At 40.9% G+C, this 14454-nt stretch overlaps 1 protein-coding gene across 1 annotated transcript; it reads right to left on the bottom strand.

Annotated features, from left to right (window-relative positions):
* Positions 1-3974: 3974 nt before the first annotated feature.
* On the bottom strand, positions 3975-9058 carry LOC118768773 (eomesodermin-like). The gene is made up of 6 exons (XM_036515683.1): positions 8262-9058; positions 7342-7496; positions 5923-6044; positions 5215-5373; positions 5068-5129; positions 3975-4798 (listed from the first exon to the last, which is right to left on the bottom strand). Exons 1-6 carry the CDS (start codon positions 8975-8977, stop codon positions 4054-4056), a joined length of 1959 nt encoding a protein of 652 aa, XP_036371576.1. The 5' UTR covers positions 8978-9058; the 3' UTR covers positions 3975-4053.
* Between the last annotated feature and the right edge of the window lie 5396 nt (positions 9059-14454).

Genomic DNA, 14454 nt, shown 5'->3' with positions numbered 1-14454 from the left:
GCTGCGGGTCAGGCCAAATCACAGGAGACACCTGCTGTTGTACACGCGAATGTGAGGTCCACCGCAGACGGTCTGAGCAAATGTTCACCAGTAAGAACAGAAAACAAACAGGGTATGTCTCTGCCCCCATCTTTAACTCCAGGAGTCAATTTCTAGCAGCTTCCCTGGGAGACATCAGAACTCTGCCTCATTAGAAGGTGTTAATTGGAGTTAGTCAAGACGCTTATGTTTCTGTCAAGGAGCGTGACAGCAGAGTTAATTAAAATAAAAATGTGGGTATTTAAATGAATTCAAGAGGGAGGAAAACGAAGACAAGGACAAAAAGTGTTTGGAAAAGAAGACTCTGGTCAAAGACTGTTGGGGTAAAGGTGTCCAAACTCAGCAGGCTTCCCACAATACACTTTTTCTTTCTTTACATTCCTTACATGGTTGTATCTTGGTTGTGACCAGAATATGACAGATTTAGAATGCTTGAATCTAGACGGTACGTAGCCATCTTGAAAAAGGTGTGGTTGCATAGTCATATACAATTTATGGTGACAATCATCACCCAGCAGCTAAATAGTGTCTATAGAACAACATCTCTTCCAGACTGTGGGTGAGACTGAAACCTGATGTGGCATGATGACGGCATTTTGGTCACTGCCCTAAAATGCTTAGAGAGTTACAGTAGAATACTTTATATAAATGATGGAGTGGTGACAAATATCCAGCATTGCATATCCATGTTGTCAGTGCAAAATAAAAGTTAACTTGATGAAGATATGTTTTTGTACAGGCAAATTTAGCCAAAATTTCAGGACAGATTGATTGTTTCCCCTTCCATTCTCACACTAACTACCAATGTACATAAGCTACCCATATTAAGCTGAATCAATGTTCAATTCCTAACAAAGTCCGTAATTAGAATGACTTTTATTTGTATATGTGCGTTTGTTTACTGATTCATTCAAAACAAAGGTGACAGCTGAGTGACCTGCAAATCAGAGACTTCCTGATCCATGACGTCATGTCATCCAGTAGCTGCAACAGTCTGGTCTGAAACTTCTCTGATTTTTAACGCTTGGGCTTCTAGCGATATCAGTGTTAGTCTCTTGCTTGTTACCAACTTTCCTACCTTGCATTACTGATAAATAACGCGAGAACTCCAGTTTTAGCATAACATAACGGATACGTCCATTCTAGGATTTTTAACCCACATTTCCTTCTACAACTGAGCTATTGTACCTCGATCAATCCACTCAAGTGAAAGGTCACAGGGTCCCCCTGAAGGCCGATCGCTGCTCAGCAGTGACGCTTACCTCAGACGTGCTCAACTCCATGTGGCCGTGCAGACCAATTTTGTCAGCTCGCTAAATACAGTCTAAACTGTTGCGCGCTCTCTTTCCCGCTTCGCGCTAATTGGTTGTTAAAATATAGCCTACCGCTATTTCACTGTCGATGGCTTTAAGTTAATCGCTCTAATCGTTAATTAATCAAATGTCACAATTTTGCTGTAATCATTATGAATGATTATGAATTACCACCTGAAATGTTATGGGTTTGTCTCGGGAGAATAAACTGTACAAAACAGTCTTTCTCCACTTTCAGAAAGTAGGCTACAGACTACCTATACATCCTGTTACAGCCTTTATACATAAAGAATGCAACATGCTAATATTGAGGCTTTGAAAAGTTGCAAGTGCCTTGCTCTTAAATAAAGAATTTATCAAGTCCTATTACGTAGTCCAGGGAGGTACTTAAACGTATACATACTCTCAGCTGTTAACTGCTAAATTGCAGTTGCACGCACCGCACGTTGTGCAGTGGAAATGTTCAGCCAATAGTTTAAAAATAGACGGACTCATATTCTAACAGATTAATCGTTCTGCGCTGTTCAGAATGTCGAGAGGAAAATGAACTACTACTGTCATTTACCTAAAATGATCCAATGCGAGAAATAATTTAAAAATCCAAATAGTTATCGTTACATTACACACCAACAATGCTAAGAGTAGCACTCTTTGTATTGCCCGGAGAAGGTAAGGGCTGTCGGTTGTGCTCACATGAATCCCCTTGTGGTGTTAGGTTTTAAGTTAACATGAAAGCGAACGATAGAGTTTTGAAGGGAGACTTTTCTGTGAGGTTTTGCTTTTGCAAGTCTCTTTGGTCTTATAATGGTTACTCTACAGGATGTCACTGATAAAAATCAGTCCCCCTACAAAACGCCAAAACAAAATATTTTCCTGAGTATCTTGGCTGGTGGTTGATTTTAGCATGCCACACCTCTATTCCTTGCTTGCCATAAATATGTCATTTAATTAGTCAATGAAATATATCTTGCTCCAATGAATGCTTTTTTTTTTACATTTTAAACACGCTTGGTATAAATGTTTTATATCGGCCTGTCTGTTCCCGTGTTTAGCAGCCTATTACAGGTCTAGCCAAATCTCAGTCAGTGTCTTTTGTGGGTGAAAGGGGCATTAGACGAACTGTAAGGAAAATCGACAGGGTGAAGTGCAAGTACTACTAAAACGCAGATTGCTGGTGTCTCAAGGAAATTGCGCATCTGGTGCTGCTGCGTCGTTTGACCAAGCTTTCAAGTCAGAGCTGCAAGCAGCGCTAAGTCTGTCCGCATTTGCAAACGTCATGGAAATGAAAAAACGCATCTGCTCTGTAATTAGCATGCTGCCACAACTGACAAACATCGGCGTTTTCGATAACAGTGAGCGAGCGCATCAAAAAAAAAAAAAAAAAAAAATCAACAGGTCTTTAAGACGCTTGGAGCACTCATTATACGGAGTGATAAGGGTCGCCCGTCTTCTTCCTCAAAATGTTAATTGGAGTGATAAGAACAGCGGGTCGTCAGCGGAGAAAGAATCGATGCTAACTGTTAACCTTACCTCATTATCCATGCACCATTTTCAGAATAAAAATAAACCGCATACGGAATATTCAGTCGGGAGCAAAGTGCGCTGATTCGTAAATGTAATCGTGCATAAAAGTTGCAAATGTACTCTTCGAACTACGTTAGGCTACATAACGGTAGAATTAATGTTGATAAAATAAAACATGATTGATACTACAATTATACACACATTGTTTGGTGGATTTGATGGTTAATTTCCATCCATTTCCAAACTAGCAAAACCTTGAAACCAACTAATTGACAGAGAAAGCGGTAGCTGTGTACAGCTGAGTGTTTTTCCGCTCTGAATGATTGCGTAGGAGTCGTGTACTTGTTTAGTATTGTTTGTGTTTTCGGTATCACTTTTGACAGTTATGCTTTTTTTTTGGTAAATATAACTAATATGTGGAGTCTTCAGATTGTAAGGCGCTGTGATATTCCATTAAATTACATGTAAATTCCGTTCGAAATGAAAACTAAATACTTAAAAGAAAACACCTGTAATTTATCCCGACGGGCATGACTTACAGCGATCATGATATCCATGCCATTTTTACAGACAGCATAATTTCATGTGCACACACATTTCAATGATTTGCATCGAATTAAATAAGGAGACTATATCATTTTTTTTTTTTCAAAATCCATTTTTAATCAAATTTTGAGTCAGAAATACCAATAATGCACATCAGACAGGTTCTTGTAGTTTCAAATTAAATTAAATTAAATTAAAGCAAGATATTTAATGCATCATTTTCCCGAGTCAAAAAAACAAAACGTTAGCAGGGAAAACATAAAAAATATGGGTATTTTTTATAACACTGCCATGTAGACATTTTGTACAAGATACTTCACATTCTATAGTGCACAAATACTGTACAGCAAAAAACCTTCAATAAATAAAATCACATTTGTATAAAATAAATTTAATGGAGGGCATGCATAAACAAAAGATATTGGTTACACTGAAATGAAATAAGCATGATTTGCTAGCATCATTAAAAGCTTTGGCACTTTCAGAAAAAAAGTCAAAATGAGTAAAAGCATGAAGCAAAGGATTTGGTGGTGGGGTGGGGGGGTGGGGAAGGGGGGTGGTGTCACTCCAACGGAAATAGAAAACAAAGAGAAAAAGACACTGAAAAAAATCCCATAAATAGTAAGATGTTTTAAGGGCTTGTGTAGAAGGCATAGTATCCCATGCCTTTGGGGCTCTCCTTGCTGTGCTCATCCGTGTTTAGGTCCTCACACTTGATGGAGGGCGAGTTCTCCGTGCTGGAGCCGCCGGGAGAGACGCGCCTCCGCTTGCAGACCATGGGGTAGGTCCCGGAGTCGACAGAGTCTACAGATTTCAGGGCGTGGGGCGCCTCGATCCAGGCCGAGCTGCCGCCGCTCTCCTCCCGCAGCCTGTCCTTATTGGACAGGTGGTCGTCGGGGAAGCCGGTGGGGCTGGGCCTCGGCGACCAGGGCAGGCCCGTGGTCATCTTGCGCTGGTAAGTGCTCCTGGAGCCCCAGCCCGCCGCCATGGACGCAAAGGCGGAGTCTGGGTAGTAGCCGAGGGCGTGGGTGGTCTGGAGGGGCAGGGACTTGATCCCGTAGGGCAGCAGGCTGCTGGCGGAATAGTCACTCTCGTAGGTGAGGTCCAGCTTGCCGGAGCCCGTCTGCTGCACCGGGGTGACGAACCACCTCTGCGTGGACGCGGGCCCCGCCTCCTCGGCCTGCGGGGAGAGGATGCCGTTGGTCTGGGGGACGGCGCGCTCGCCGTTGTAGAAGCGGTTCTGGGGCAGGTTGTTGACGAACTGGTCCTGGAAGAAGGGCTGCATGGCGTAGCGGGCGCCTGGCACGATCTGATGGGAACGTGGTGAATCTGTGGGGGACGGAGTCAGCCTGTCGTTGTCTGGGGCCTGGTACATTCTGGCATGAAAAAAGCAAGAGACAGACACTGTGAGACACTCCACCAGACCAAGAAACCTTCATGAAGGCTCTGCCTCTTACTCTTAGAGTTATATATTTGGCATATTCTGATGCCTAAGGCAGCTTGGACTGAGTACAAACCAGAAGCAGCCTTTAGAACTTAGATTTCCCGGCAATATCGCAGAGTCTCAGAGATGTCACAGGCATTCACAAGTGCATGCAAATGCACCCGTTACTTTAACGTCTTCAAACAATTTAGGAGCACTTACGAATCATAATTGTCCCGGAAGCCTTTGGCGAAGGGGTTGTGATCGATTTTCAGCTGCGTGATCTGCAAGCGAAAGATGAGACGTGCCCGGTCACCACTTGTCATGGGGAGAAATAAAGCAGAAGGAGGAACATGCAGAGTGTCTTACATCTGTGTTCTGGTACGCGGTGACAGCGATGAACTGGTTCTCGGGGAAGGTGAAGGTTTGCGTCTTGGCCTCGTTGCTCATGTCCTCCACGCCGTCCTCGGTGACTTCGACGATGTGCAGCCGGGGCTGGTATTTGTGCAGCGACTGGAGGACGATCATCTGTGACAGTTTTGGAAAGTTAGACATTGCGAATGAAAGCAGGCGAGGGAAACAAGATAATCGGGGGTGAGAAGGGAAGAGGAAGTTAACAGCCTCTCATGTACAGGAAGCACACACTTTGCAGCAACACTGAAACACTGGCCTGTAGCAAGCACATGGAATTTTATTGATAGTTATGAGAGATATCAATTTGGATAGGAATGCATTTCAGAGCAGTTTTATGGCACAAACATAAAGCTGAAGCATTTGTCAAATGTCCTGTAAGATTTACAGTGCACTCTGGAGCAATAATACAATCTATTTAGTCCACCAGCAAACCACAACTGTGGCAAAAAATATGACAAAAATGGCTGTATTTACATTTTCTTTTGTGTGTATAGCAGAAAGCCTTGAATCAGATTGATTAAGGTTTATGTGGGCATTGCATTAAAAAATGAAGACAGTGTGATGACATGTTGAGAAAAATACACTTTACATGGCCATTTAAGATTAAGATAGCCTTCTGAAACACAATTAGTCATCGCCACAAACGTAACATAGTGAGGTCACCTGTGAGCTGTTGTTATTGGCGCCTTTGTTGTTCGTTAGTTTCAGTTTGCCGAAGGAAATCTCCTGCCTCATCCAGTGGGCTCCCGTGTTCGGTGATTCAGGGTGGACATACATTTTGTTTCCTAAAAAATATTTTGACGTTTCAGTTTTAGGATTTTGCATTTTTGTTTAAAATTATAAAGCATATTCCCATAAAATGTTTGCTTTCTTTTTGCCAACCTAAACACAAACCCAGTAGAACAAAGCTACCTTAAGACCTTAATAATTTAAATCGATGTATCTAAGCGGTTTACGCTTCATTAAAAAAACAGCTTTGAGACCCGTGACGGTTCTTCTAAAAGTAAAAAAAAAAAGCTAAAACTCACAATGTAGCGTACGCCGTCTTGCTTTGGATGTTAAGGTATGCAGGACAGCCTACATAATTACAGGCGCAGTGTTGACGAACCGGATATCAAATTCGTGCAATCATGTGAAAAACTTTTTGGTTCGTGTGCGCTTTATTGTCCAAGTTACTGAGACAGAGGAATCTTTTACGAGGCTTAAGGTAGGCTTTTCACCAAAAAAATCTTACTGCAGAGATGGAAAAAACTGTTGTATTAATGTAATCTTTATTAATTTTAAAAAGGCTACATTTCGTTTCTCCGACCATACTTTAAGAACCTTTCGGGAGACAGGAGGTTGTATAATTGTCCTGCACACAAATACAATTCAAGAGCATTTCTTAATCTGGTGGCATTGTGAAGATCGTGGCCGCAATACTGAAGATCCAAGTATACTCGGAAGACTATGCAATGAGAACACTTTGCAACTGAAAGGAGAACAATTTTCTTGTACAATTGAATAAGAAAAATTACTAGCCTTTGGCGGCCTTTACTCGTACACATGGGATTGGCGACAGTTATTGTTATACTTAACAAGTTAGCATTCACAGTCATTCAAATTTAATTTCTTATCTGTACACATTTTGTGACCAAAAATTCAATCACTGCATTTTATAACATTATTCAAATAAGTCAATTTATATAAGCACTAATTTGCATGACAAGTTGTAATACTACCTTGCTGCAGATTTGCATAAAAACCCGCTCAAAACTGACATGATTAGGGCGAAGAATTCCGATTTTAACACACTTCGAAGTAAAGGCTCTTCAAATAGAAATCGCATGCTTGAACCTGAAGTGTCAGCTGCAAGCACAGATATCTTGTGTTTGATAACCAATGCACCACTTTCCCTCTATTTAACGCTCAGAATCCACAATAAAGATCTCGCCTCTTCGAAGTAGTTCGGAGTTTTCCTGTTACTGCTCTTAGATGTATTGATGACTAAATCCGAAACAAAAAAAATCTAAAACTAGGCAAAGTGTTTGAAAACAGTTCTTAAATTGTCTCACAAACCGACATGGTCGTGAAAATTCTTACCCTGCATGTTGTTATCCGCTTTCCCGCAGGTCACCCACTTTCCTCCTTGGAATCGCCAGTGGTTTGGGTCGGCAAGAACAACCTCCACGAACACATTGTAATGCGCGGTAAGGTTCAGTCCGGTGATGTTAAAACTGAGAAATGGAAACATCCGCCTGCATATACAAAAAAACCTCATTTAGTACCACAAATTTTATAATACATCTTCAAGGATGTACACAAACATAGGAAAACTATGGAAGTTCAAAAGTGAAATTACAAAGATAATTTGTGCAATATTTGCAATTAAATCAATGTTATTTTTCACCCAAACGAAACGGTCTATATTCGACAACTGCATCAAAATATTCCTGCCACCATTTAAGAAATTAACGCAATAAAATGCAGAATTTATATATTTCAGCGAAGATTCCATGACATCTAATCATTTTAGTCCAGGTATGCTATATATGTAATGGACTGTACGTCTACAGTACTGTAAATATAGATTGTACTTTACAATCATTAAACCGTTAGGTTTTAAAATTGATGTCTAACATACATGATGCGATTTACTGTATATCATTGTAGTTAGAATTTTGAGTAGGCTACCATAAAAACAATACATATGATCGATGTATCATTCCCTGTTATATTCTTGGAGCCGTAACAAAATAATCATGATAAATGATAGGTTATCAAAAATAATGTGAACGCCCTGATTAAGTCCATTTTTAGAGAGCGCATTTATTGAAATAAAGTGCTTTTTACTATGTACTGTCAGGATTAATTAATTATATTTTTAACAACACCTGGGAGAAGTACGATTTTCATGACAGTTATTAAAATTCAATGGAGCAAACTGGCATCCACAACAAAGTGACGCCAATGTCGATTTAATGTCAATGCGTGTATCCACCGGTGTGGTCACACCTTCCTACCTGCCCTGCTTGGTGATGATCATCTCCGTTTGATGTCGGTGAAATTTAAGCCACAGCGGCCGGTTGCAGAGGTAGACTTGAGCCCTCAGTCCTGCGCCTGTCCCAGAGATTGGCACGGAGCCGATACTCGAACCTGTCCCGGGATACGAAGGGTAGAGGCAACCTGGTCCTTGCCCAAACTGATACCCTGTGCCAAACTGACTTCGCCCGGCGCAAACGGCTGAGGAGAACCCAGTCGGCGGCAGCACGGATCCATAGTGAAGCGAGGCCGAATACCTGGATCCGTTTGACCCGGTATAGACTGTCCCGGTCTGCCCCGCGTAAGGGAAGAGGGAGCAGGGATTCGCCACGTCGGAGGGCGGCTGGGATGACGAAATGAAATACCTATCAGTGCTAATTTCGTCTATGTTGTACCGACGGCCACTTGAGAGGTCGTCCTCAATAATAACCGGCGAACTTTTTTTCCCATCGGGTGCGGATTTATTTCCGGAGAATGCCTCGCTGTCTCCTTCGCTCAGCATGGCGTTTCCTCCTCCGCTCAAGTACTTTTTTGGAGCGTTCCCTGGTTCGGATTCTGTCCGATTAACGTCCTGAAAATCTAGCTGCGTCGATCCAGGACCAGGACTATTGTTGTTACTTTCTGATGTGGTCACATTGTAAAAAGTCTTCGGCAAATTAATAGATGCGCTGGGCAAAATTGACTCCAACTGCATCATTTAAACAACAACAAAAAAAGATTTAGAAAAACCAAGAGGAATCCAACTAAATAGCAACCGACCAAAAAGTAATGACAGTCGCCCTTGGTACCTATCTTCTGTATGTGTGTTTTCTTGCCGCTCACCACGGTTGACCTATTCAGCCACACCTCCAGATTTTCACAACTCCTGTTATAATCTGCAAGTGATAAAATTGTTTCAGGGCTCTTATATATGATCGGCTTCTTCACACTTCCAATGTGCTGCAAGCGTCATGGGCGGTGCTTCAGGTTGCCCATAGCATACATGCTTCGATGTCCTCGCCGATTGGTCGAACGCGCTGACATTAATTTAATTAGACACACACTGATTAACAGGGGTTGCTACAGTGCTATTAGGAGAGGCGCGCAGAAGCACACTTCACCTGATTGCGTTGATCATTTTAGTATATATATTTTGTTTTCGAAAGCGCTCGGTTACCGGTTATTGTGGTACATTAAAAACACAAGCTGTTGTAAAATTGGTTTCATGTTTTTAAATGAACATCATATTTAAGGAAGATAAAACAATCAAGTATAATAAAAGCGATCCCAATCAACTGTGTTCTAGAGCACATAAAATGACACGGGCAAGACATATGAACGCCGTATTAATCCTTAAAAAGTAAATTAAAAAATCAATTATAAATTAAATTCTTTAACATTACTCACCTCGGGGTAAAAAAATCAAGTAAATACTTTTTAGCTGTCTTTCCAAAATGCTGTGTAGCCGTTGATACAACATGCTTACAACGTTTCGACGACGACAGGGAATATCCACTGCATTATCAACACAGATTTCTCATTAACCGCCCGGGGTCTTTATCCCAGACACTTGCTGATTATTGCCGCTTGCTAGCGAATTAACCATGGAATGTGTTTAACCATTAAATATTAAACGTGTTTTAAATATATATAGTTAAAATTGTTCATGGGTATTACAAAATTAAATAAACGTATAAAGGTTGATTCATTAAGCAATGCTAAATGAGTGCACATTAAAAATAAAGACAAAGACGTGGTGCAGAAGTTCAAATTTGTAAAAAAAATAAATAAATAAATAAAGAAATAAACTAAATAAATCATCGAGCTCATTTTAAAGGACAAGCTGTACTTTCAGATGTTTGGATAATATTGTCTGTCTTCATTTTAGTAAGTGATTTTGCAATCATCTGCCCGAGATTCCCCTCCTCTGGTGATGAATTTTCTTTCAAAGGCTGTGAGAAATCGTAAGTACCGCTTTGTTTACCTTGCGCACACGACCTGAGCGTGTCTGAAGAGAGGCGTGAAAGGTTTCGCCGTGGAAATATGTCGCCTGCGGTGTTTACTTTTCTTACCTCAGAAAGGTGCTTAATTTAACTGCCTTCGACTGACTAGCGAAACGCTCAGGTAGCTTTCTTTTTATACGCCTAAATGACGCTGTGGTCACGCTGCAAACAAAACAGGATGATTTGTTATCAAATACAATTATCAATGTGAAATTTAAGTAATATTTGTTGAACTAGTCAAAATTCGTATATAAACGCAGAATTTATTAGACATTTAGAATTTATTGTTATCGACTGCATATTTGGCAATTGGAAGGAATCACAAACGTGGAAAAAGGAATTTACTGTCTGAAAAGTCTCTGGATAATCAGGAGAGAACGATGGATGCAAATCCCACCGGATCGCCCTTCTCAAAGCAGAAGGAAAACGGCCAATTATTTTTCCGTCTGAGGGAACTTGTGACATAGCACGAAGAGACAGTCCGTTAAGAAAACGCTAAAGTATTAAAACGGCTAATACAAGCACACTACGGTGATATCACGTTTTTACTGTTTTAGAAATGTACCGCGAATTCAGTGAGTCACATAAGGCTTCAGACACTTGAACTGAACAAGAATGGTGTAATTTGACATTAGAAAATAAATAACACCACCTATTTTCCTGATAACCAACAAAAAAATTCTACACCTCCTTTTATTTCGCGTAAATATTGACAACTTGAGTTCTTTTAATTATTGTTCTATTGTATTGGAATATTTCATAAAACATAAATATAAGCTTGGAAACTTTATTTAGTAGTTACATGAATGAAGCACTTAATACAAGTCACTCAAAATAACGTATGGATATGGATAAAAATGCAGAAGAATCACAAAAGCAACGTACAAAAGTCATTTTACGCATAGACTAGTTATTCACACACATTTTCTCCATTTTGAAGGCGAAATTAAAGGCAGTAGAAGTAAGAAGTAGAAGAGATCAGCTACCGCTTAGCAGCGCTCTCTTGTGATGGTGAGGGGCATATAAACTTAAGTACGGAAATGTCATTATTGTTAAATGACTCGAATGAGGAAGCTAACGTCGATGTTGAAACCGAGCTGACCTTTAACCAGTTCCTTATAATATATACAGTTTGAACGTTTTTACTGTAATACAAGTTTTTTTCTATATATTTTCATGTGTAATTATGGTATTTATGTTTAAATTAAGTATCTTGAAATAGTTTTTTTTTCCCAATGCAGGGAGCTGGTCTACCTATAGCGCATGGCCTGCATATTTATAAGTAGTATTTCTTCCTGTAGTTTGAGTTTTATCCATACGAAGTCTTCTGGGTTACAAATGCAATACCAGCACAAAAATGATGGATAAATCTGACAATGAGAAGTCAGTAGTCCTCACGGGCTTTTGACTCCTCTGCTGTGAGTGTGCAATAATATGCATGTGTCAGGAAAATCAACATGTGAACAGGTGGGACAATTCTGATTATTAGGCAGTGTACATGCCTTAGATCGTCAGTGCAGCCAGGCTGCTATTGAAGTGAGCTCTGGCTGCATTCTGCACCTATCGCTATGATCTCCCACACTTACTGGCCACAGTTTTGGGGAGGTCAGTGACTGTTACTATGTACAGGTGTGAATCTGTACACCAGAGCACATGCTGGAAGGACAAGCACTTCCTAGTTTGACTGGGAGATCTCACCCCCCCCCCCCCCCCCCCCCCCCCACTGCAATATGGCATACCTGTGCTTCAATCAAGCACTCTCCTTATTCCTCAGGGCAAGCAGTGCTGGGAGCAATAGATTGTGCCACTTTCAGATGGAACACTGAATCTTTGTGAATGTACATAGTTTGCCAGGTATTTTGAACATGCATATCAGAATTTTCCGTTACACCGTAACCTACATTTGATATAGTGCACCTCAGTGAATTTTAGAATTGTGTTTTAGTAAGAGAAATTTGCATTTCACAAACAGAACGCAAGTACAATGTAGTGATGCGGCTGTGTAATATCAAAAAGTGAAGTCTGCCTGTCTGCATTGGCCGTCTTTGAGCGTTTGTGTGTGTGTGAGCGGATGAGATATGAGTGCGGAGTGACTGTGTGAGCTGTTAGCATGTGCGCGCGTGTGTTATGGTGTGCGTCGGGGGTGCAGGGTGGGAGGAAATGGGGAGGTGGTGGTTGGGGAGGGGGGTGGGGATTGGGGGGGGGGGGATCTGTGAAAAGCTACATGAGAATGCACAGTTGAAAGAAGATTGAGTCATGGGTGTAAAGAGAAAGTAAAAATCTGCCCACTGGGTGTTCTGTGGAGTGGTGGGGGGAAGCATGATGGGAGATTTCAGTCAAGGCCTTGGTGGTCTGTAAGGTCCCAGGATGCACTTTTGTCTTAGTAATTGTCCGTCCCTGATGTGAGGATTGACGCATGGTCGCCTGTCGTTTAAGAACTGATTTTTTTTTTTTTTTTTTACATCTCCCCTCTTCTCTCTTCAGCAAATACCTCATGAAATCTACAGGGGGATACTTTTACAAATTACTGTGGTGGAAGCAAGCAGGGGGTTGAAAGAGGGTAACTCAAAATCAATACTTTGCTTTTAGACTGGTTGAGGTGAATCCATGAGGGATGGTCTTATGCTCTTTTTCCTTACTCTCTGAGGCTTTGCTTAAAGTGACATAGTGTCTTGAATGCATCCAAGTCTGACAAACCTTTTACAGGGAACAGTGAGGCCCTTCTCTGGTGGAGCTACAGAAACAATTACAGATGTATCAGAGGGGCTGGAACAATTTGGAGGAGATACTGTGGGCAGCAGTATGGTATAGTGGTAAGGAACAAAAAGGTGGCTGGTTCAATTCCTTAGTGGAGCACTGTGGTACCTCAGAGCCCAAAGCACCCAAGGGTACAGCAGCAGTTGTACCCTTAATATTTATTAGATATCCAGCTGTATAAATGAAAAATGTGCAAACTGTAAGCCATGCGAGTTGCGCTGTGTGACAGCATCAGCTAAGAAACCACAGTTGATTCCTTTGATCTACTGCCATTCCAACTAACTCAAGCAATGTTCATCAAAGGAACTTGGATCAACAGCTCACTAAAAAGCAGTGTCTCAAAAGCTCTCTGTGCTCAAAGACAGTGATAGAATCAAGAAAGGTCCTAATTAATGTCTTTCCATATAAACCTTGATTGTGTCAAAGCAGGGCAAGGAAGCCATTTAGCCATTGACTGATTTCACAATTATGGCATAAGTCAACACCCTGTCCATCTCAAACCTTGACTGAAAAGTACAGCCAGATGGCTGATGATGGACAGAGTAGTTACACTTTGTGTTTAGAGAACCTGTAGTATGAGAATGACCAGGAGAGAAATAATCTTACCTGAGAAGACTGCTGCACCCCAACTGGCCCCAACTTTTTTGCAGATCAATAAAAATTTAAATTTGCAGGAGTATTCAGTCACAAAGCTGAAAACACATTTTGCTTGTCTCGTACCCTTGGCAAATCTAAATAATAAATATGAATGCCTTCTGAAATCAGAGGGAACTCTTCTTAGCAGAGACCATTAATGGACATCTATGTAATGATTAACAGATATACAGGAGGTCTCTGATTAATAAATTGACTTGCCAAATCTAAGAGGAAAAATGTATAAGGTGTTTCTGAGCTAACTATATTGAAACAGCAAATGTGACAGCAATGTGGTTCATTTATGTTCATTCTACACTCATGACTTCTAAAAAATGTATAAAAATCTAGCTTCAGAACATGCTTAAGTCTAAAACATATAGATTGATTTATGATAGAAAACAAATACAAAACCCACACCAAGCATTTGGTAACCTTTTTTAGTCTCAAATGAAAGCAATCTGTATATTTGATTACAACAAAAATGGTTAAATATGCAAAAGAATTCTTGTAATACTTTCCCCCCTAGCCCACTCTTTCCACAAATGTCATGCTTTTGAGTCCACCCGTAAATAAGGGGCTAGATAATAAACCTCCCATTTAAAGTAAACATCTTCAGGATGCGCGTATCCACTGAACGCAAATCAAAATCATGGACCTGCATATTGGCTTCATCTGACCTGTCACATCACACTTCCATGCACAGTAAAGATGTGACACTAAAATTTCATTGCACCCCGCAGCAGCGATCTCTTACACCCAGAACTGCTTGTATTTTGGGACTATCATGTCAGTAGGATGT

Source organism: Megalops cyprinoides, chromosome 21 (genome assembly GCF_013368585.1).
Source record: "Megalops cyprinoides isolate fMegCyp1 chromosome 21, fMegCyp1.pri, whole genome shotgun sequence".
In the NCBI taxonomy this organism is placed as follows: Eukaryota; Metazoa; Chordata; class Actinopteri; order Elopiformes; family Megalopidae; genus Megalops; species Megalops cyprinoides.
This window is presented reverse-complemented; position numbering and strand designations above follow the sequence as displayed.